At 36.2% G+C, this 21,986-nt stretch overlaps 1 protein-coding gene across 1 annotated transcript; it reads right to left on the bottom strand.

Annotated features, from left to right (window-relative positions):
- Window positions 1-1,092: 1,092 nt before the first annotated feature.
- Window positions 1,093-21,949, bottom strand: LOC121428585 (proteasome subunit beta type-7-like). The gene is made up of 7 exons (XM_041625311.1): window positions 21,853-21,949; window positions 13,703-13,784; window positions 12,607-12,704; window positions 12,067-12,207; window positions 9,824-9,998; window positions 8,765-8,916; window positions 1,093-2,057 (listed from the first exon to the last, which is right to left on the bottom strand). The coding sequence occupies exons 1-7, from the start codon at window positions 21,912-21,914 to the stop codon at window positions 1,946-1,948; spliced, it is 822 nt and encodes a 273-aa protein (XP_041481245.1). The 5' UTR covers window positions 21,915-21,949; the 3' UTR covers window positions 1,093-1,945.
- Window positions 21,950-21,986: the final 37 nt, after the last annotated feature.

The raw sequence follows: 21,986 nt of genomic DNA on the forward strand, positions 1-21,986 counted from the left end.
TTAGAGTTCAAAGTTTTGGATTTGTGACTTCATAAACGAGCAGCTACCCCATGTGTTATGTAATATAAAATGCAGGAATTTCAAATTTTGTATAGTTCCTGATGACTTAATTTTGTTTTCTATTCATTATCGGGTGTGAAATGATCTGTCTATTGATACACAAAAGGTACAGTGAAAACCATTTTCAATTTTCTGAGAAAATGACATTTCATTGATTTTTTACCATTCGCTATGTAGGAATGCTGCTCGCATATGACGTCACAAATCAAATAATTGAAATTCAAATAACTTTTTAATTATTTGATGAATTTTTCTCAAACCTTCGGTAATATTTTTTGTAATTTTTTCTGCTAGTTTTACAATAAACTTTTTGTCAGGGTGAACTTCCCATTTAATTCATAGGAGCTTGAATCAAAGAGGGAGTTTAACCTCAAAGTACCGAAGCGATGACGTCAGTTGCCATGGTGTCATGGCGGCCTGGTTCTAAACAAATGAACCCGGTATGAAATGTGTTTCTCATATGAGAAAATGGCTGCTATCGGAATGATCGGTTGCAGCCTATTTTTCAGACGAGCCAGTATGTGAACAGACGATCATCGGGTGCAGCTCTGTTTAGAACCAGCCCCCATGACACCGTGGCAACTGACGTCATACTTCGGTACTCTATGGCCACTGCCTACCCCATAAATTTTCAAAACTTCATTTTTTTTAATTTTCACATAATGCATGAAAATTGCCCTTACAATGCTTCCATTTCAACCAAAGACATCTTTGTAATAATGCAATGTTTTTAAATATTTTACATAATCTTCCACTGAAGAAACAATTTCCATGTCAGAGATGCCAACCTGATCCAGAACATTTCAGTATTTTAAAGGCTGAAAATCAGTATTTGGTAAGAAAATCAGTATTTTCCCAGAAATACCATTGGACCACACATAAACTGAAACTTTAGAAATCAGTAATATGCATGAAACCACCAGTACTCTTACTCATTTTTCAGTAATAATTACTGAAACAAGTACTAGTACTACTTTGCAGCTCTGCTTTGTATAGCCTTGGTTACACCCCATCTAGTTTTTTCATAGCGCACCTTCATAAGCATACAAGGCGACATGATCTTCAACCAATCTACTTTCAACATTTCTACACTGCAAAAACACCCGTGTTAATTAGCATCAGCCCGGTATCTATATTGGTCCACACCAGAGAAGCGTTGAAACGACACCAGATACGAATCAAAGCGAAATTGGTTTAACATATTGGTGTTGCTTAAAAGCCTAATTGATTGGTGTTGTTTCAACACCTCTATGGTGTGGACCAATATAGATACCAGGCTGGTGTTAAATTAACACCAGCATTTTCGCAGTCACGGTGTATTTGTTCACTTCGTGGAGCCAGGCTCGATTAGCACTTGTGCTATTTTCTGGTCCCATTTACCATCGTATTTTGATCCATGTGTAACTGTTATGCAATTTGTTTTATAACCTGTAAACATGTGAATATTGTTGGTAAATAGATAAATCAAATCAAGCAAGGTTGACAATTGTATATTTCATACAATCGCAACTGAACTCTACAAGATGGCAAAGTAGATCCTGATGATATGATTGGTTGTGTGCTCACACAGGCCTAACTTATCATAATACCAATGACATGTGATGAGTGGTAATATAATATAATTTCATATGTAAAATTTGACTTGGGAATTGGAATAATCAACCACACTTAAAACCTTTGGAACATGAATCCAAATGCATTCAGTAATGTCTGAGGTGCGTTAGATCTGTTCCGAAAGTACCTCACATGTGTAGTTCTCGTTCGTGTCCTCAATGAGGGGTATTATTTGTATAATATGTAACAGATTGTATAATATGTAACAGAGAATTAAATTTCTAGAACGTTCATGCAGTGTGAACAGACCCATAGCTTGAAGAACGAGAAATCATGATGTATCCATAGACTCCACCCTGGTTTCTGTAACATCAAGCTTGAGAGGGGTGACAGTCTTCTTCAAGACCCCAGTCGTTCCTCTCTTATAGGTGTAGTTCCCTTGTCTGAAAAAGTAAAAAAAAAATGGAGAAACAATTAATGTGATAATTCCATGACTCATAATGACTCTTCTCCCCATTACCTCATTTCACTGATCAAAAGTTATACCCCTTCAAGATCCTTACATTGCTACTTTTCCAATTCCATTGCTACCCCCAAAGTTTCCAAAACTTGGGGGGAAAGATCATTTGTTTACTCATCCTCTAAGTTATGGAATAGCCTCCCTGAAAACATCAAACAGTGCTTGACCTCTGAAACTTTCAAACATTACCTTAAAACATTTCTCTTCACTTCTTCTTAATTTCTTTTATAATTTCCTAAAAAGCGCCTTGAGCACTCTACAGAGTGGATTTGGCACGATATAAGTTTAATAATTACTATTAAAAGAAAATGTAGAATGGAAATGCCAGGAAATATTCTCTTTATAAACCCGCCAAAATAGTTTGAAAATCTGACCTTGATCGATAATCCCTCTTCGGCTTTAGTGAATATTAATGTCTGATTGATACCAATGAATTGATCATTTAATTCTCTTTAAAATGGTACCCTGCACAATATGATTATAGTTCACATGGAGGTACAGTGCCTTGAAATGTGGGGCTAGGTCAAAATTCAAAAGTTGCAAAATGACACAATATTGAAAGTAACTGTTTCATCTTTTCTGTGGTGATGAATGTGTTTCTCAGCGGTTTCTTTTGTTTTCATGCACCTGAACATGGAGATCTGTGAGATAACATTGTTTGAGTCATGGTTTGAAATACTCATGCATGTTTGTTTTTTGTTTGTTTGTTATGTCTTGCTTGTGCAGAGGTGTGTTTAATTCCATGTTAATATTGATGTTAAGGTGCATGAAAACAGAAGATACCGCTGAGAAGCACACTCATCACCATGGAAAAAAAAGGACAGTGACTTTTAATATTGTGTCATTTTGCAACTTTTTGAATTCTGACCTTGCCCCATATTTCAAGGCACTGCACATCCATGTACACCATAATCATATCACGTAGGGTACCATTTTAAAGAGAATCAAATGATCTTTGGAATGATATCAAATATACATTGTGTAAAATTTGGAGTTGGGAGAAATTAATGGCCAAATTCAGATTTCCAAACTTTTTTTCAGGAGTTTATTATCACCAGAAGGGGAGATATATATATCACATTGATTTAGTGTATGAGGAAATATACCATGATTTTATTAACAGGAAATATACATACACATTCAAACCTGTCAATAGCAACCACATGTCTAAAGTGAAAACCTGTCTTCAGTGGCCACCAAAACTGCCTCCCACTTGAAATGAATGTTTGTTAAAGAACTTGCCTACAAAAGGCCACCAGTTCACAGTGGCCATTTTATTCTCTTTCCCTTGGGGTCTTAATAGATTATAGATAATCGATTAACGAGATCAGAGATAATCGCAGAACATCTTTTGTAAGATTGATTTCATCGACTACCATTGATCGCTAACCTTTACGTTATGGGACCCTGGAAACAACAAGTGGTGCAAGGGAATCTGAGATGGCAGGTTGTAGGTATGTGACAAAAAAAATGAAAATCCTCAAATCTCAATGAATTTGGTATCATTTGAAAGCCCTTAAAAAGACCTTTCAAATGATACCAAGAACTCAAATTTTCATCAAGAAATTATAAAGTTATTCCAGTTTAAGTCGCGCATATTTATCCAAATTTGTGGTCATTGTCTTAATGTAAAGTCAATGGAGTGCATAACCGATTTTTGTGACCATTTTGTGACCATTTTGAACCCAAGTCTTCAACGGGCTCTAACTTCTTTGTTTTTGAGCCCTTTGAAGTAATTTAGGTATCAATGGAAAGGTGAAAGAAAACTCAATTGATGTGTAATCATTTCACTTGGTATTTTTTCTTCTTATTATGTGTAAAATAATTTCTTTTAATTAATTCTAATTAATTATGCAAATTACAATTACTCGCCTCTTTTTTTTGCCAAATAAAGGTGATAATGAGAGATAATTTGTATATAATTTAGTTGGCATCAAAACAGCATCATGTAGATAATTTCCTAAATGAATTTGTTTAAAGTATTGTTTTTGTAATTTCTAATGTATTTCTTTGTTTTTCTGATATAAATTACAATTAGCTCTTTTTCAACTTTAGTATTGTGTACATGTATGTATGGGGTCTTTTTTTTTACAAATGAAAAATATCATTCCTTTTGTACATGTACTTTGTATGCTATAAAAATACAAGTGTGCTTTTCTGATGTATTTGATTGTTTCACCAATTCTTTATGTATTTTATTGTTTCAACAATTTGTTTATAGATGGATAATGTAGCTTTCATTTTGGAGACCGTGGGCATTCGATTACAATTTTTTTTAGGAAGGATGAGCAGCAGAGTCTGAGGGTGTAAAGATGTAGCATTGCATGTAATTCAAGTATCAAGAAGGAAACAAAAATTAAGCTTTAATATATGCATTTCTTGGATATGTATGATTACAACAAAGGCCATGTTCGAGCACTCCTTTTTTAATGAAAAATAAGTTCATATTCTAGCGTGAAATCACTGCACATAAATAAAGCTCTGAACAGCAACAAAAACAGGCATCAAAGCTCCAACACTCAAAACAAGAGAACAAAAGTGACACAAAAACTTATACAAATCCCATCCCCATTTCAACTTATGAACACAACCCTCCCCCCCTGCACCCTTCTTGAAAAAAAAATAATAATTATAATAAAATAGAAAAAAAATGAATAACATAGAAAAAAAATAGACAATAGAGCCATGTGGAAGTGAAATATTTCCTCTGAGAGTGAAAAATTAAACAACAATTTTTTTGCATTTTAATCATGGGCAGAAATTGGCCCTAAAGGTAGGGGGACGCTGGCATCGGCGGCAAAAGCCAACAGTTTTAGGGGGGACCACCAAATTATTTTGATAATCAAAAAAATACACCAAAGGTTATCAACCAAAAATTATAGGGGGACGCAGAAAACTAAATTTGACAAGCAAAAAAAAAAAAAAGAAAGAAAAAAAAAAGGTTATCAAAAAAAAAATTGAGGTGGGGGGATCGTCCCCCACCTCAAATTAAGGGCGGGGGGGGGGTACACCTCCCCCAGCTTTCGCCGCCTATGGATGCTGGCAACTCTGACAAGTTAAAAAAGAAAGTTTATCCCCAAACTGTTGTAATGTCATTTTCACCCCAAAAAGTTTGACCAAAAAAGAAAAAAAGAAAGAAAAAAAAATGTATTATTGTTACATGTCCCCCTATTATTTTGGGTAGGGGGACGTGTCCCCCTGGGATTTTCACCCATGAATTTAATTTTAGAAAAGTCAACATTGATATTCCACTGTCAAAAGCAAATCCAGTTTCCAAATGAAACGATAATCAACCACCTAGACTCTTGAGTCACATAACCTTGGGATGATAAAATCTTTCTGTGACAAATGTATGTATTAAAATCAATATCAGAATAATTATCTACGGTATAATGACAGAGATTTCCCAAAAAAGGCACAACATAATCATCAGGTAAGCAATTTACGATCTAGTTCAATCCAGCATGAACGACTCACTATCGACCGCTCCCATCACCCTGCAAACCGCAGGCACATCGGGCAGCTCGACTGCCGAGAGACCGGCTGTGACAAGGGTAGCATCGCCCTGCCAACCGCAGGCGCATCGGGCAGCTCGACTGCCGAGAGACCGGCTGTGACAAGGGTAGCTGGCATCTCTTATATCTGGACTGCGCAACGTCAGAATCGCGTAAGTTTGGATTTTTTGATAATTCAAATATATTTCCAGTCAAATTGTATACCTAATCGGATTCTTGTTTTACTTACCATAAAAAAATTTCGAACATTTACGCGTCCAAAAATTTGATGAACTTTCAAGCTCCGATATTCACACTTTACAGGCGAGTATCCACATTGAAACTTATATGTACAGAAAGAGCACATCTTCAGCTGTCTGTTAAAAGGCACGAGATTGCACCTACTATGTGCGCATGCGCATTAAACCCCATTTTCAATGAGCCGCCCAGACAGAGGCGATGCCACTCGTAGCGAAACCCGCGCGAAAACCGTGCCACCAAAACCAGCGCTCGCGATGCGCCGTATTCGCACATAGCTACAGGTTGTACCACTGCAACTTCTTCATAAGAACTAGTCATGCAGCTTTATACATGTGCTCCAGTAATTCCAAGCCTAGATCCCCCACCAAATCAGACAAACTTACAAACAAGGGTCCCATAACAAAAATGTAAGCGATTAATCGTACGCTTGATTTTCATGACGCATTTTACAGTGCAGTCAATGCAATCAACCATAGAAAAAATTTATACGATCATTGCTAAGCTTGTGTTACGGGCCCCTTGTGGGTGTTTCCTAAAGCTGTTATAAGTAAGCCTGAGTCGAATCGATTTTAAAATCGGTGTTCGATCGATGTCATCGAACACCGGTGCAGATTTTGCAAAATCGGTGCATCGAAAAAAAAAAAAATACGTCGGCCGGCCGATTCGTTTGGTTTACACAATCAATCATCAAAATATCAGTAATGTCCAACTTTACTACTACTTACTTGATTTCTATTGCCCCCCAAATGAAACCGAATGAGTAATTGTGATGCTATTCACCATTAATTTGAAGTTTATTTCGATCACAGTTCGAGTCTTACTCGTCTGCTCGTGCCGAGATAATTTATGCACGATGAATTCATGAATGGAAGTCATGGCCATCGATCGTGCATGCGCAGTACTGTTCTTTAATCAAACCAGAAAATGGCCGGAAATTGACGCGATCAACGTAAAATAAATCTTGCTTTCATGAACAATATTAAAATCATGACCATAGAACATTATTTAATCGTAATATTTAACAATAATTTGCATATGATAATCATTAATATGAATTTAGAGCTTGATGTGAAACGTTTGTATTTCGTTTCAATTTTCAATGGCGGACATCTCATGACGATCGACTTGACTTCTTGAGTCGAGCTAGTGCACTTGTCTAAAAAAAATAATCATCACGTCAGGATTGATTCTCGAACATTGTCTACATGCAAAAACTCTGTTCAAGTTCGTAATATCACCATATAATAACATTTTACATGACAAAACAGAGAAAATTGCGTTTGATATTTTTTCCCATCAATTTGAAGCTAGTTTGTGCCCAACTTTGGGCTCTGATTTCATGAATGGGAAAATATGTCATACGTCATCAAACACGCATGCGCATTGTGCTTATTTTCTCGGAGCTGATGGAGGAGACGTCCAGAGATGGAATAACAATAGAAATAATCCCAGTATTATTTCTTCCATATGAACATAACATACTTTGCTGACATCGTCAATATTCTTAGTATGACCATAAAATCTTGTTAAATCGTAATAATTTAGATGAATTTAGGGCTCGATTCGAAACATTCGTATTTATTTTGATCGCATGCTAAATTGCGTCTAAAAAACTGGATTGTCATTATCAGGATTAATTCTCGAACATCGTCATAACTCATAGTCATATTCCACAATCTTTCCTCACAATCGTTATATCAGCAATGAATAGCAATTCAAATGACCATCCAGAGAAAATTACGTATTTATTCCCATAAATTTATTTGGAGCTCATTTTGGATCCAACTACACAATCTCAGGCAAGTTACAGCGCTCTCCGTTGATTGCACTTGTTTGCTGACGTCAAGCATGCCTGTCGTTTCGGGAGAGTGAGTGTACGGAGCTGCGGACGGGGCTGGTGAATGGACTGCGAATGCTAGTCGACCGAAAATCATTCGGATCGACTCTGCGTGATTCATGTCTTTATTATTGTTTCATTTTAAACTTATATGTTGTCATCTGCAAATATCATTGTTGAAGATATTTTGGGAAGAATTCTGCTTTGGTCCCCGGCCTTTTTTGTGTGTTTTGTGATCATGGAAAATACAAACGAACTTTGCTCTGTCATCTGCTTGTGCAACGCTCACCCGGCCAACGCCAGCGCATACCGTCAGTGCGTAGTGCATATATGCAAAGCGCATCGCATCGATCGACGCAAAAACAAGACTAAATTTTCCCCGCCTTCAATATTCGATGCATCGATGTTCGATCGAATTAGAGCTGTCGAACACCGGTTTTCAAAATAATCGATATGACTCAGGCTTAGTTATAAGTTGCGAGCGACTTAACGCACGACTGGTGTTCTCTTCTTGTGGTCAATAATACATATCAGATTTTCACTGGTGTTGATGTAGTTACTAAGAGAGGATCACCAGTCATTCGTAAATTTGCTTAACTTACAAACAACCTTCATGAAACCCCACCTTATACCCTAATTTCATCACAAGGGGCCTGTTGCATCAAAATTTTTACCTGAGAAAACTCCGGTAAAAACTGAAAACTGGGGTTAGTCTGATTTCTGCCATTGACTTTAACAAAGGGTAAAAACTCCAGTAAAAACAACCAGAGTTTTCTCAGGTAAAAAGTTTTACCCAGTTCCACTCATTCCCTCCCACAAGAATTCTGGGATAGCAAGTGTGTCAAAATTTGTAAGATTTTGCTGAAAACTTACCTCTGTAACTCATTTTATCAATGATAATTTGATGATTTTTTTTGTTATGTTATTCGACTTTGTTTGCTCCCCCTTCACTTGTGCGCCTTGAGCATCTCTTACGAGATGGATTTGACGCCTAATAAATTGCATTTATTATTATTATCATTTAAGAATGTAACCTACCTGACACCCTTCTTGTTAGCCACATCGTAAGGTCGCAGGAAGTCCACCTTGCCCTTCTTGATTACACAGAGATCAATGTTTGTACCAGAACCGAGGTCATTGAAGATACCTGCAGCTATACCATCACGGACGAGCTGTTTCGCTTCCTCTTCCTGTAACAGATGGAAAAAAAGCATGCAGGGGTCAATACTTGTTTGGGATTCTTTCAGTTATGCATGGTGACTGGAGGATAAGCAGCAGTAATAAGTGGAATAGTTGGGGTTATGAGTAACGCGTCATCATGGAACCAATGTAGAAGACTAAAGGTTCCATGGACTTGGTTGTAAATATAAGCTGTTCCATAGGTAGTTTGTCCACGCAGCAGCAGTAGCCAGATAGGCATTTTCCAAAAATGTTTGTGAAAAGGGTAATACCATTTGAAACACTAAGAATTGTATCAAATGTCAAGATATCACTTCATATCAAGGAATATGTCATGATCACCGAAGCATTGCCAGTTACACTTAAATGATCACAGCAAGGTCTGAGAATATGCATAGTGAGATTTACTGATTCATGATCATTCATGCATGACTGATTAAAATTTCGGACAACATTTCGGACAGGTTGACTGTCCGTCTTCAGGACACTCCTGAAGACGGACAGTCAACCTGTCTGAAACGTCAAGTCTCTCTACTACTCATCATCTCTACTCGCCGACTCAAGCCAGCATCTCCTCATCAGCTCTACTACTCAAGCTGATCTAACTCAACATTCCTTCTGGTTTACAGTCCTTTTCAGGACTATTTTCAAGAAAGAATACTCTACTCTCAAATCTCCACTTTCTTGCCTATCCACTTCTTCTCTTCTTCAATCCACTGTTTCTATAACACTCCACATGGTGTACCGTAAACCACATCAGCAATTGATTAAAATTGGCCACTAGGTGTAGAGCAAAGGCCATACTCAATTCTCTTCCACATGACATACAATGCATTAGATTTTACGATAATTTTTTCTAAAATTTCCTGCTTAGTTCCTCTTCTCCGGTCTACAATCAATTTCCTGGGGACACCGTACCTCCATATCAGGTCTGAATCGATCCTCAAACACCGACATAGCAGCCAAGGAACCTGACCCCATGGTAACGAAGGGTAGCTTGTTGGTAGATCCGTGAGGATAGATACTGTAGAGGTGAGGACCTGTCACATCAACACCTCCTAGCACAAGGGCTGCTCCTATATGTCCTTGGTACCTGGACATTCAAGAGACATCAGAGAGGATAATCAAGGAGTGTTCACACTGAAATCCAGGGAGGTGTTTCACAAAGAGTTAAGTAGGACTTAGAGTCATACTTAACCATATAAAATGCATCACCGCATTGGTCAAATCGTGCTTAGAAGACGTACCCTATTGTGTATTAATCAATAAGAATGCGCGTTAGATAATCATGTACGCATCAGCACTAAGCTTGACTTTAAGTCACACTAAATTCTTTGTGAAACACCCCCCAGGAGTCTGTTTATAAAAACCAATGACAAAGTGATAACTTAAAAAACATGCCCCATAGTTTTACATTATTTTACGTCTGGTCGCATGTCATAAGGTGGTCCAATTTCGCGAACAGGGTAAAAATGGTCAAAAATTTTATTTTTTGATATGTTATAGCTATTACCATTCTCTAAATAATGAAAAAGTTTTAAGTCTCAAATATCTTTATTTTTCCTTAAAATGACTAATTAACAGCTAATTATTACATAGACGTCAATGTAATTGTGAATTTTGAAATGTGTTTTTCTCAAATTGGACCTGCTGCACATAAAATGGTGTCAAAAGTTAATGCAACGTTGGATCACCCTAGTATTTTGCAGTTATAATCTTTAAACATCAGTAATTAAATCTGTACCAAAAATCAAATAATTATCTATTATTGTATGCATATTAATTATACTAATTAATTAACAGTATTTAATTTCACATTTTTGCCCCCAAAATACCTGTCACTGTATTTATATGCTTGGCAAAATGACAATATCATGGGTAGAAATGTTTGTTGCAATGATACACAACATTTGTACTAAAAATTAAGATTACAAATTAGATAATTAACCAAATCTCTCCGGTTTACTAATTGATTAGGTTGCAGATCAGAGCTGACATACACATGTATTCCAATGCTGCATATTTTCAAAATTGTCAAATTTTTATGACATTTAGTTGTTCCCTGTTTTAAAACGCCCAGAAATATGAGGATTACAGTCATATTACATATTATAGTAAGTTGTTAATTAGGTTTAATTAATATTTTATCATTTACCACATCCACCGGCTCCGCATCCACCGGCTCCGCCACCCCTGTTACTTCAAACTTAATGTGCTATAGTTTTTGTTCCTGATATTGTATTGATTTAATTCATAGTAATATATTTAGCCTATAGTTCTAGCTTCAAAATGAGATATTACTCAATAAATTTGGTCAAGATACTGTGATGTAGCAACAATTTATCCATGGCACCGTGTGGAAAATTGTTCATACGCCACCCTTTTTGCATACCCAACTTATGAAATGCGACCGTCTGCATTTTCATAAGGGGAGGGGGGGGTTGACCTAAAAGTGGATCAGAAGAAAAAAAATTTCAATGGTGTTGCCATGCACACATGACCTCCCTTTTTGATAAATCTTCTTACTTACTTTTTCGTCTTTGTTTCCTTTACCCTCTCTTCTTACTAAATGAACATACTGTATAGGGGGGGGGGGGGTGTAGGACCAGTTGCCCCCTAGATATTTCATCTATATGGACTTACATTGATCCGATATGCACCTTGGAGAGAGAATATTGCTTATAATATGAACAAGCTATGTGGGGAAGTTAAAAATTGATGCAGAGGTTCGAGCCCTGGTCATGTCTTTCGGATGGTGACGTTAAAGGTCGGTTTCAGACGTAAATAATCATATCTAACTGAAACACGTCTGACAAAACTCAAATACATACACACACAATATATCTACATGCATATTTCAATTGGTCATCATACAAGAAAACATTATCAGCTAATTGGCATTAGGGAAAAATACTTTGAACCAACAGCACTGATATTTCTATATTCATTCTAATTAAAAAAAAAAAATTAAAGGAAGAAACCATGGTGGAATACTGGAAAGCATTTTATGAAATACTATAAAGTCAGTGATTTTCCCTGGTAATTGTTACAGGCTATAGCAAATCCTTGCATCTGATTGGCTGACATCTAGTTAGTTGGTGGAAAATCACAAACTTTCATGAAACCCTCCCCCAATTATAGTTGTTACATGATGAGTTTACCTGAATAAGAACTGTTTGAGCATACGGTTGGCTGTGACCACACGTCCTTCTCGTCCTGTGGATAGGCGATGGAGCTCAAGGTTAGAGGAGATCATCTGTGTTGTCATCTCTGTATCCGCTGCAGTACCAGCACCACAACAACTGTTGACAGAAATGATAGAAAGATAACTTTGTTTGCTTGTCATTTTTTGATGTTGCAACGCCATCCTTTTCTCAACTCAACAAAAACAAAACAAAATGGAACACTTTCTTGACCTCCCAACCCCACCTCATGAGCCATGCATTCATGAGACTCCATGTTGTTGATATTGCATACTGCTGCCTAATTAATGTATACAGTTGTGTACAACCAGGGAATAAGAATTTCTGCCTTGGAAGGTTGGCAGATGTGACAGAATTTAATATCAACTCAATTAATTTAAACCAAAGTGCATGGATGACAACAAAATCACAGAGCTGTTCACGTCTTTGACATAAAGCCATAACGCGGAATAATCGCTCCACAAAGAGAGAAATGCTGGCATTGCCTAACTGACTTACTAGATATTTGGAGCGATGAAGTGGATCTTGGTACAGTTCTTATCGGCTACAATCGTGCCTTCTGTTGCTCTTGTGTCGGCTCCAAGAATAACGCCATCCTAATAAAAGATTCAGGAGTATAAAAATTTCATCAGTGAAAGATATTCTTTGTTTGTAAAATGGCTTTTGGCCATTTAAAGCACCAAGTGACTAAAAGAGTGATTGGAGAATGGAGATACATGTACTGTACCTCCTAATTTTTTCTATGTATTTCCACGCATGATAAAACATTACCCCTAAGAACCAGTGCTTCAATGAAAAGCTAATAAAGTTTTAATTTCAAAATGTTGTTTTCAACCCTTCTTATAAATTATTCAAATACATTTCTGTTCATGCACATGTGTATCATTACAGATATACTGCAATTATTTTATCATTCTGTAGATATGAAAATAGGGAAATGTAAACCTTTGAACTAAGTTCTCTCTGGGAAAGTTAGAGATACAAGATAAGCTGGTTAAAAAAATGACATAAAAATATTGGTTATCTTATAATCTTATTTACAAAATATTACAAATTGTTAATTCATAAACAGGCATGGCATCACAATGTCCAATTAAGAATTAGATCTAGTTTTGCATTTTTTTCAAGGACAAATTATACTTGTGTACAGTTGGGTTGGGATTTTCACTCAGACAAGATTAAACAAATAGTCAATTTCTTTATACTTGAAGTTGTTAAAGTTTACTTTACATATACGACCAATTCAATAGTCTTAATTAATGTGCATGTACATGCAACTGGTTGCATATCAACTCAAATCAATTTTGAAGGGATAGGTCAAATTTCATCTAAGTTAAAGCTGTATTATACATGTACATGACAACACATCCTGTCAGAGAAGTTGACTGCACAAGTATTCAGAAAATTGATGAAACAGGCACTATCAGTCTTGCGAAAATGAAAATTTTAAGTAACAATTTAAGAAGATATTTTAGTTACATTCAGAGTTGCATCTAAATCATATTCAAAATAACAATAGAATGGGTTACAGACTTTACTGAATGTACAAAACACTGTAAATGTCAAAATATAATAACGAAAAAAAATCTGATACCTTGTAGATAAGGCCTGCAATGGTTGTGCCAGTTTTAACAGCTGTTGGAGCCCTCAGACCTTTACTCTCCAGCATGGCATTTCTAGTAAACAAACCAAAATAAACACATTTTAGATTAAAAAAAAAAAAAAACTCAGAATAGTGGAAAATTTAAGCCTAGAATTGCTTGTATTTAAAGAAACGCAAGACTAAAATGTAAAAAGTACTTAAATTCACAAGAAGAATTCTAGAGACGACCACATGACAGTTTAGTCTGCAAGGACCAACTTTTGTGTAGCTGATTTTCCTGTACATAAGATACACTCTTAATCATTTTCTTGCTCACATATTTTCAAAATCATTAAAGTGAATAAAATTTATCGATAACACATAAAAGTTGATTTAAACTAGACCTTAAAGGACAAGTCCACCCCCAAAAAAAGTTGATTTGAATGAAAAGAGAAAAACCCAATAAGCATAACACTGAAAATTTCATCAAAATTGGATGTAAAGTAAGAAAGTTATGGAATTTTAAAGTTTCGAATTGATTTCTTTGTCTTCGCGCGAATTGCGTGCTGTCGCCAAGCGGAAGACAAAGAAATCAAGATGGCGACGTAAACACGGCCGTAAGCTCTTCCCACCTTTTCATAACATTTTTCTCATTTTTAAATGAATTCTTCTTTAAAAACGAAATCGATATCGCAGAAATGTTGGAAATGAAGTTGAGCCCCATGTACATGTTTTAGGGCTAGATCGGAAAGTAGAAATCTCGGGGGCGAAAGTTTCAGGTTTGTGGCCCTTCGTGGGTGAATATACCTTGGCGTCCCAGGCATCAGTGGGGAGTAAGCCTACATAGAGTAGATGACTTTTACTCCCCAGACGCCTCCAGGCTAAGTAAAATGTCAGAAATTGTTGAATCAATCCCCAGAAAACGACGGTTATTCCTGTCTAGGACATGCTTACTATATTTTCATTCATAAATTGGTTCTCGGCAGTGGCTGGATGACGTCATGTAATAAGCAAAAATGTACACGACCGCTACGTTCACGCTCTGCTATCCGTTGTACACAATTTGTCACTGTGTAGTGTCCGCGGTAATACTAGTTTAGTACAATGCGTGACTACAATAAACCACTTTCATTGACTTTTTGATCCCACCTTTGACGTGTCACTCGGAATAACCGATCGAGTTCACCGTCCCGAAGTTGTAGACACTTGTTTACTGCTACCACCCTGCCTGTGGGGAATCTAGAGGTAGGACTATGGTATGCCAATGTTGTACAGAGCACACACTTTAAAAAATCATTAAAATATCACTTTTGTGACCAAAATTACTAATTTCCATACAGTTGCAATTTATTTTTCATTAGTAACTAGGGAATAATTTTTTCATTCACCAGAGCGCTCAAAAACTTGAAATTTGGGCATATATTTGTGTACGCCCTCTATCAGTAGAGGCGAACGGCCAATATGGGAGACTCTCTCCAATAGGGGAGACAATCTCCCACATTGGAGACTTGCTTTGCAAAAGGACAAAAGAAACAACACCAACAACAGCATGATTTTTTCCACCCAAAATTTTGTCTCACTGAGGTCAGAAGCCCATTTGTTTTGTGTGTGATTGACAACAAAAATCCTTATCAAAACAAAAGTAGACGGTGAATTTTTAAAGTAGACGGTGAAAAGGGGTAATTTGTCATGAGGAATCTGCTTATCACATTTTTATTTGCCGCCAAGGTAATCCTTTTGCCGCAAATGTAAACAAAGGAAATTAGTCTCCAAAACTGGAGACTGTCTCTGAAATTGGATACCCAAATTCTTTACAAAAGTCTCTGATATTGGAGATAATTTCCCACATTGGAGACAGTCTCCAATATTGGCCGTGCGCCTCTACTGTCTATTGGTGGAAAGTAAAATGCAAGAAAATTTTCATTTTTTGATCTCTATTTTTAATTAAGAAAAAAATGATTTAAAGAATCAAATTTAAATAAGAGCCAAGTTGTATGAATGATAGGTGTAATGGAAACTGTCAGTGTAAAAAAATCAAGCATTTGCCCCAAAGAAAAAGAGAAAATAAGCCAAACATTGCCACCCTTATTTTGCCACACATCATGGAGATATAATTATAACCACTCATTCAATGAACAAGGTTATAATATAACCTTGTTCTTAATTATATCTCCATGTGTGGCAAAATAAGGGTGGCAATGTTTGGCTTATCTTCTCTTTTTCTTTGGGGCAAATGCTTGATTTTTTTACACTGACAGTTTCCATTACATCTATTATTCATACAACTTGGCTCTTATTTAAATTTGATTCTTTAAATCCTTTTTTTCTTAATTAAAAATAGAGATAAAAAATGAAAATTTTCTTGCCATATTACTTTCCACCAATAGAGGGCGTACACAAATATATGCCCAAAATTCAAGTTTTTGAGCGCTCTGGTGAATGAAAAAATTATTCCCAATTACTAGTGAAAAATAAATTGCAACTGTATGGAAATTAGTAATTTTGGTCACAAAAGTGATATTTTAATGATTTTTTAAAGTGTGTGCTCTGTACAACATTGGCATACCTTAGTCCTACCTCTAGATTCCCCACAGGCAGGGTGGTAGCAGTGAACAAGTGATTATAACTGAGAACAAGGTTATATTATAACCTTGATTCATTGAATGAGTGGTTGTAGATGGAGCCAAGCTTGGGTGGATAGTGTAGCGGTAGTGAAGTGGAGCCTGCACGAACTTCGCCCGAGGTCACTCATTCAATGAACAAGGTTATAATATAACCTTGTTCTCAGTTATATCTCCATGTGTGGCAAAATAAGGGTGGCAATGTTTGGCTTATTTTCTATTTTTCTTTGGGGCAAATGCTTGATTTTTTTACACTGATAGTATTACATCTATTATTTATACAACTTGGCTCTTATTTAAATTTGATTCTTTAAATCATTTTTTTCCTAATTAAAAATAGAGATCAAAAAATGAAAATTTTCTTGCCATATTACTTTCTACCAATAGAGGGCGTACACAAATATATGCCCAAAATTCAAGTTGTTGAGCACTCTGGTGAATGAAAAAATTATTCCCAATTGCTAATGAAAAATAAATTGCAACTGTATGGAAATTAGTAATTTTGGTCACAAAAAAGATATTTTAATGATTTTTTAAAGTGTGTGCTCTGTACAACATTGGCATACCATAGTCCTACCTCTAGATTCCCCACAGGCAGGGTGGTAGCAGTGAACAAGTGCCCGAGGTAAGCCACTCCTAGTACCAATGAGGTCCAAACATTACATGTATGGACCTCATAGGCGACATCAGTGCTAAAATTGGGTTAGAGATTTATGTGGATCTAAATTTATTGTAATTTCAACAAAAGTACTAGCTAAATTTGAGGCTTTTGTTGAAATTTTGCTTTAATGATACATTAATGCTTCAATAAGTAACAAAAAATTGAAAGAAATGAAGGGGAACTTACATTTTGACGACTTTTTCCTGATTTTCTTGGCAGTTGTCCATCACTTCTGACTCTCGATCGGACCTGATATGCAGATCACGTATACGCGTTCTCGTCAGGTGATCGGTCGGTTATTCTTTTCGCCAGATGTTGATAATTATATATTTCATAACGCAGCGTTCATCGCAAATTTAGCTGAAAGAGATTGAAGTTGAACAGCGCAAGCTTTAATTTATTCAGAAATAACGTTTGATTGCACAAGTTTCGCCTCGGACATTTAGGATCATTTGGTCCCATATTGGCGTAACTACGGGGGGGGGTGTCCCTACCACCGTCCACACCGGGCGTCCACAAGCCAGCAATTATCTTTTTTCTCTTTTTTTAACCAAAATGCTTCCCCCAGAAAAAAAGAACCAGGGTTAAAGAGAAAGACAATTATGATAGAGGAACACAAAATACTTTATTTTTTCAGCTTTTAATGCATCGACTTATAATCAAATATTAAATGGGGCTTAGAACATTTTTTTTAAAAGTCAGTTAATAAAAATATTCCGCTCTTCGGGATTTGAGCTTTCATGAAATATCCGATCTTTTTCATGATTACCGAAAATACTTCAAATGTCAAAAAAAAAATTATCGGTGTAGTAGCTGATACCTTGCGCCCGCCTTAATTATTTTAATGTTGAGATACTTTGCTTTAATTTAATGAATTCCTAAAAGCATTAATTCTCAGATCATTTGTCGCAATCGAATGATTCGATTGGTAAGCTAGTTGTATAATTATTATGATTCATGAATTGTTTAAAATGTGTCTCTCTATCAGTTTTGAATATTTAAAAAAATGTCAGCTCGTGCTTTTTGCTCGCAATATTTTGATTAGTAAGAAATTCTTGTGTATGCGAGTTTGATACATAAATAACTAGAGAGAGAGGGGGGGGGGTGTCCCTCAGCTACTTGTCCTTGCTTATTCCAATTTTTTTTATTATGCTCGTGTTGTGAGTATTTCAAAGTCTTTTCTTTTTCTCACCCTTTTTATTGTCTCGGAGCTTCCCTCTATTTCTTTGCTACGATGTATAGCCCATCTTACTTGTTTCATTTTTTTATGTTCTCATTTCATTGAAAACATAATTATTAAACTGACGTAGAAGACTTTACAACAAAATTTTGATATTGTTTTTTCTTGTTTGTTTGGCTTTCTTTTTTCTTCTCCTCAGTCCTTTTTCTAATTAGTTTCCCTTTCCTTATTTTATATTATTTCATTTCATGAGGCATCCGCCAACTTATATACAACAACAAACGTTAGAGGCGGATATCCAGTAAGGGGGCGTGGTGGTGTGCCCTCTAAAAAGAGGAAAATAGGAAGGAAAAAAAGCAGGATTTATCTTGGTGAAGATGATAGTGGTGGTGATGGTGGCGGTGATGATGATGATGATGATGATAATAATGATGGTGGTAGTGGTGATAAAGATGAGAATGAAGTTGGTGACGATGATATGATGATGATGTAATTTTGTCTTTAAAAAAATAATAGTGCAAAGGCGAAATCATTTAAAGTTTATTATGAAAATAGCAGAAAAAAATAATTTGAAAAATTGTACGTATGCGTATGGAAAATCTATCCCCCACCAAAAAAGAAAAAAAAGTGAGATTTTGTTTTGTTATTTGTGACGGCGTAGGCCTATGCGAACAGCTGTGTGATATAATTATGGTAAAAAAGTAAATGAAATGCCAAGAAATACATGATAATGACTTTTATTGTACATTCAGTATATCAGTAGATAAATTCATACTCGTTCCAAAAAAAGAAGAAAGTGGGTATATTATGGACCATTAAAAATGGGCAGTTGCTCTATATATTATATTACATAGAATATATAGAGCAACTGCTCGTGTGTAGCGGTAAGTTATTCACCTGATCTACATAATTCATGCGGCGCACGGCGCGTGCGCAATGTTTAATAATTATTGTTGTGAATACAATGAATGTCATCAAAAACATAATAACACAGATCAAATAGTGCCAGCTCGACGCGCAAAATGAGAAAAAAATATATATTTTCTGCCCTGATAATTTGATAACCCTAACCTAACCCAATTTCTAAGTATTTTTATCATAAACAGGATAACTATATACAATGATTGAAATTAACTTTATATTCTTTTGCGAACAAAATGAATATGAAAGACAGCTTTTTGATAAAGAACACAGTTTTAGAGTGTTAGAGCGCGATTTATACCTACAACCGCTAACATAGGCGGATCCAGGGGGCCGAGGGCCCGGGCCCCCCTATTGGCGGAGCAAAAAAAGAAAAAAAAAGAAAGGAAAAAAGAAAAGGAAGGGAAAAGAGAGGAAAAAAGAAGAAAGGCAAACATAAGAGGAGGAACATGATTAAATGAAATAACATTAGGGGAAGACTCTGAAAATAATTTTTTTTTAAATCTATTTGTTAGGATAAAAAATTTTCGCTCGCGCTTCGCGCCTTATTGTCTTTTAGGGTATTTGCATATCTTGCTCAATATGGAGCTTGAAAAATCAAACTTTGAAGTCATTATACAAAACATATTTCAGCTGGGAAATTGAACTTTCATTATTTTGTTTCATTTACAAATTGATTTTTAAAAAGTGCTCTGTAAAAATGTCTGTGATATCATCTGAACATTATCATTTTCTGCTTGCGCTGCGCGCTCGCAAAATTTGAATTTTCAGGTACGTATTATTTTCCTGTATTCCATAAAGTTCTCAAAAAGTTCCCTATTCAGGTCAGATTGTTAAAACGTATCAGCTAGCGCCGCACGCTATAGCATTTGGATTAGTCGGTTATGTATATCCCAATATTAATTCTAAATCAAACTAATTTGATGACAGTTTATCAAAAACTTCGACTCGCGATTTCTGCTCGCATTGATAGATATATAATGCCTCTTATGCATAATTACAAAGTGCTTTAAATGTCCAGTTTTCAGGCCATAAAATTAACACATTTCGCGCTCCCATGCGAGAGAAATAGGAAGATGGTCATCAATTTCATATGATGACATAATGCCCTCATAGCATGTTCCGGTCCTATGTAAAAACTCAAAGTAATAAAAATAAAATACATCAGCTCTTTTTTAACTGTGATCCATCACAATTCACAATTTTCCCACAAAGTGTTTGCATTACAGAGCTTAAATTCACCCTTTGTTATATCATATATTTTTAGCTCGCGCTTTGCGCTCTCTTTATTGATTTTCATGATAAGAAAGTTACTTAGAATACCCAAATTCTAGGTCGAAATCTAAAACACACGTTAATTCAGATACGCAGATTGTTCTCTATTTAAATCATTATCCAGTTTCAGATCACAATATCAAAAAGTGTCTGCTCGCGGATAAATAACTTATCCTTTTCATGATAAAACATGAATAGTGCGTCCAGAATCTTTCCCCATAATTTTGTTTACCCATCACATTTCTCCTATTTTCTCCTCCCTTTTATTTTCCATTAATTTTTCTTTCGTTCACTTTTTTTCTGTCCTCTTTTCCCATAATTTATTTTACCCATCACATTTCTCCCTATTTACTCTTCCCTTTTATTTTCCATTAATTTTTCTTTCGTTCACTTTTTTTCTGTCGCCTTTCCCCTTCTAAGTTCTATTTTTTTTTCTCGTCTCACCGCTTTTCCTCATCCCCAGCCCTCGATCGACGCCCGTGCAGATTCGCAAACAATATCAAGAGTATATGTCTACTTGCAAGGGCGGAAATCTCTCCCCAAAGGTAGGGGGACCAGGGGCTGGAAAATTTGACAAGCAAAAAACAAACAAAAAAAGAAGGTTTATCACCCTCTAAAGAAGGTCATCTTGACCAAAAGAAATTTGACAAGCAAACAAGCAAAAAAAGGGGGCATGCCAAAAGTAAGATCGTCTCTTCCAAAATACATTTCGAATTTGAACGACATGACCAAAAATAGTAGGGGGACATTTCATAATGTGCCCCCTACTATTTTGGGTGAGGGGACATGTCCCCCGGCCCTGGGGTTTGCGCCCATGTGGGTGGGGGTGTTGCGCCTCCCTATCGGGATCATATCACAGCGAGTATACACTCTTCCATATTGGAAGAGTGTTTACTCGCTGAGATTTCGATCTCACACATAATTTTATAAAAAAATATAGAACAGCTACGCCTTGAACACAGGCCAAAATGCCTAACGATTTCTCCGCGGCATTAACAACTCTCGTAAAGGGCGCTCCATTTATAAATAACGTTGCATGAACAGCTCTCTATGGCGACGAAATTTACCGCGGAATTGCAGCCAGCAGCGTGGGAAATTGGCAGAAAATTCAAGAAGAGAACCGGTGAGTACCGATTTAACAGTATTCATGTATTAATTAATATTTATTTAATCATAAGAATAATTTTTTTTTACGGAAAGAAAGCTTAGTTCTAAGCTAGGGCGGCCCAAATGCACGTGAGTGGAGTCCCAGTTTCTTAACACGGGTAAGTATTGCGGTGTCGCCTAGAGTGGAGGTAAGCAACAACGGGATGACTGAAGAGCACACTCACTCAGATATCAGTTTGCGGGACTGAACAATTTTATTTGATAAGAGTAACATACATGAAAATAATTGTATTTATTGCAAAAGTTAAACACAGAAAACGGTTGCTAGATAATTGAATCTATTCTGTTATAGCATGAAAATTAAAAATATAACGAAACGTTGAAAAAAATAGCTTACCTTTTGACATTTTCAAAGACAAATCCACCGGTTGGTGGATCGACAAGAAGTGGTGCAGCCATAATTGATGCTGTCTCATTGAATGTGCGCTTTCACAACGTAGATGGCGTGCTGGGGCAACAATATTTTTCTTG

The sequence above is a fragment of the Lytechinus variegatus genome, chromosome 15 (assembly GCF_018143015.1).
Source record: "Lytechinus variegatus isolate NC3 chromosome 15, Lvar_3.0, whole genome shotgun sequence".
NCBI lineage: Eukaryota > Metazoa > Echinodermata > Echinoidea > Temnopleuroida > Toxopneustidae > Lytechinus > Lytechinus variegatus.

What these genes read in the sequence shown, in the direction of transcription:
- LOC121428585 (XM_041625311.1), bottom strand. Translation starts at nt 21,914, where the DNA reads ATGGCTGCACCACTTCTTGTCGATCCACCAACCGGTGGATTTGTCTTT. An exon ending in TTGCAGGCCTTATCTACAAG is followed by an intron (nt 12,705 to 13,702) that starts GTATCAGATTTT and finishes ATCTTTTATTAG; the next exon opens with GATGGCGTTATTCTTGGAGC. An exon ending in GATTCAGACCTGATATGGAG is followed by an intron (nt 8,917 to 9,823) that starts GTACGGTGTCCC and finishes CATCTGTTACAG; the next exon opens with GAAGAGGAAGCGAAACAGCT.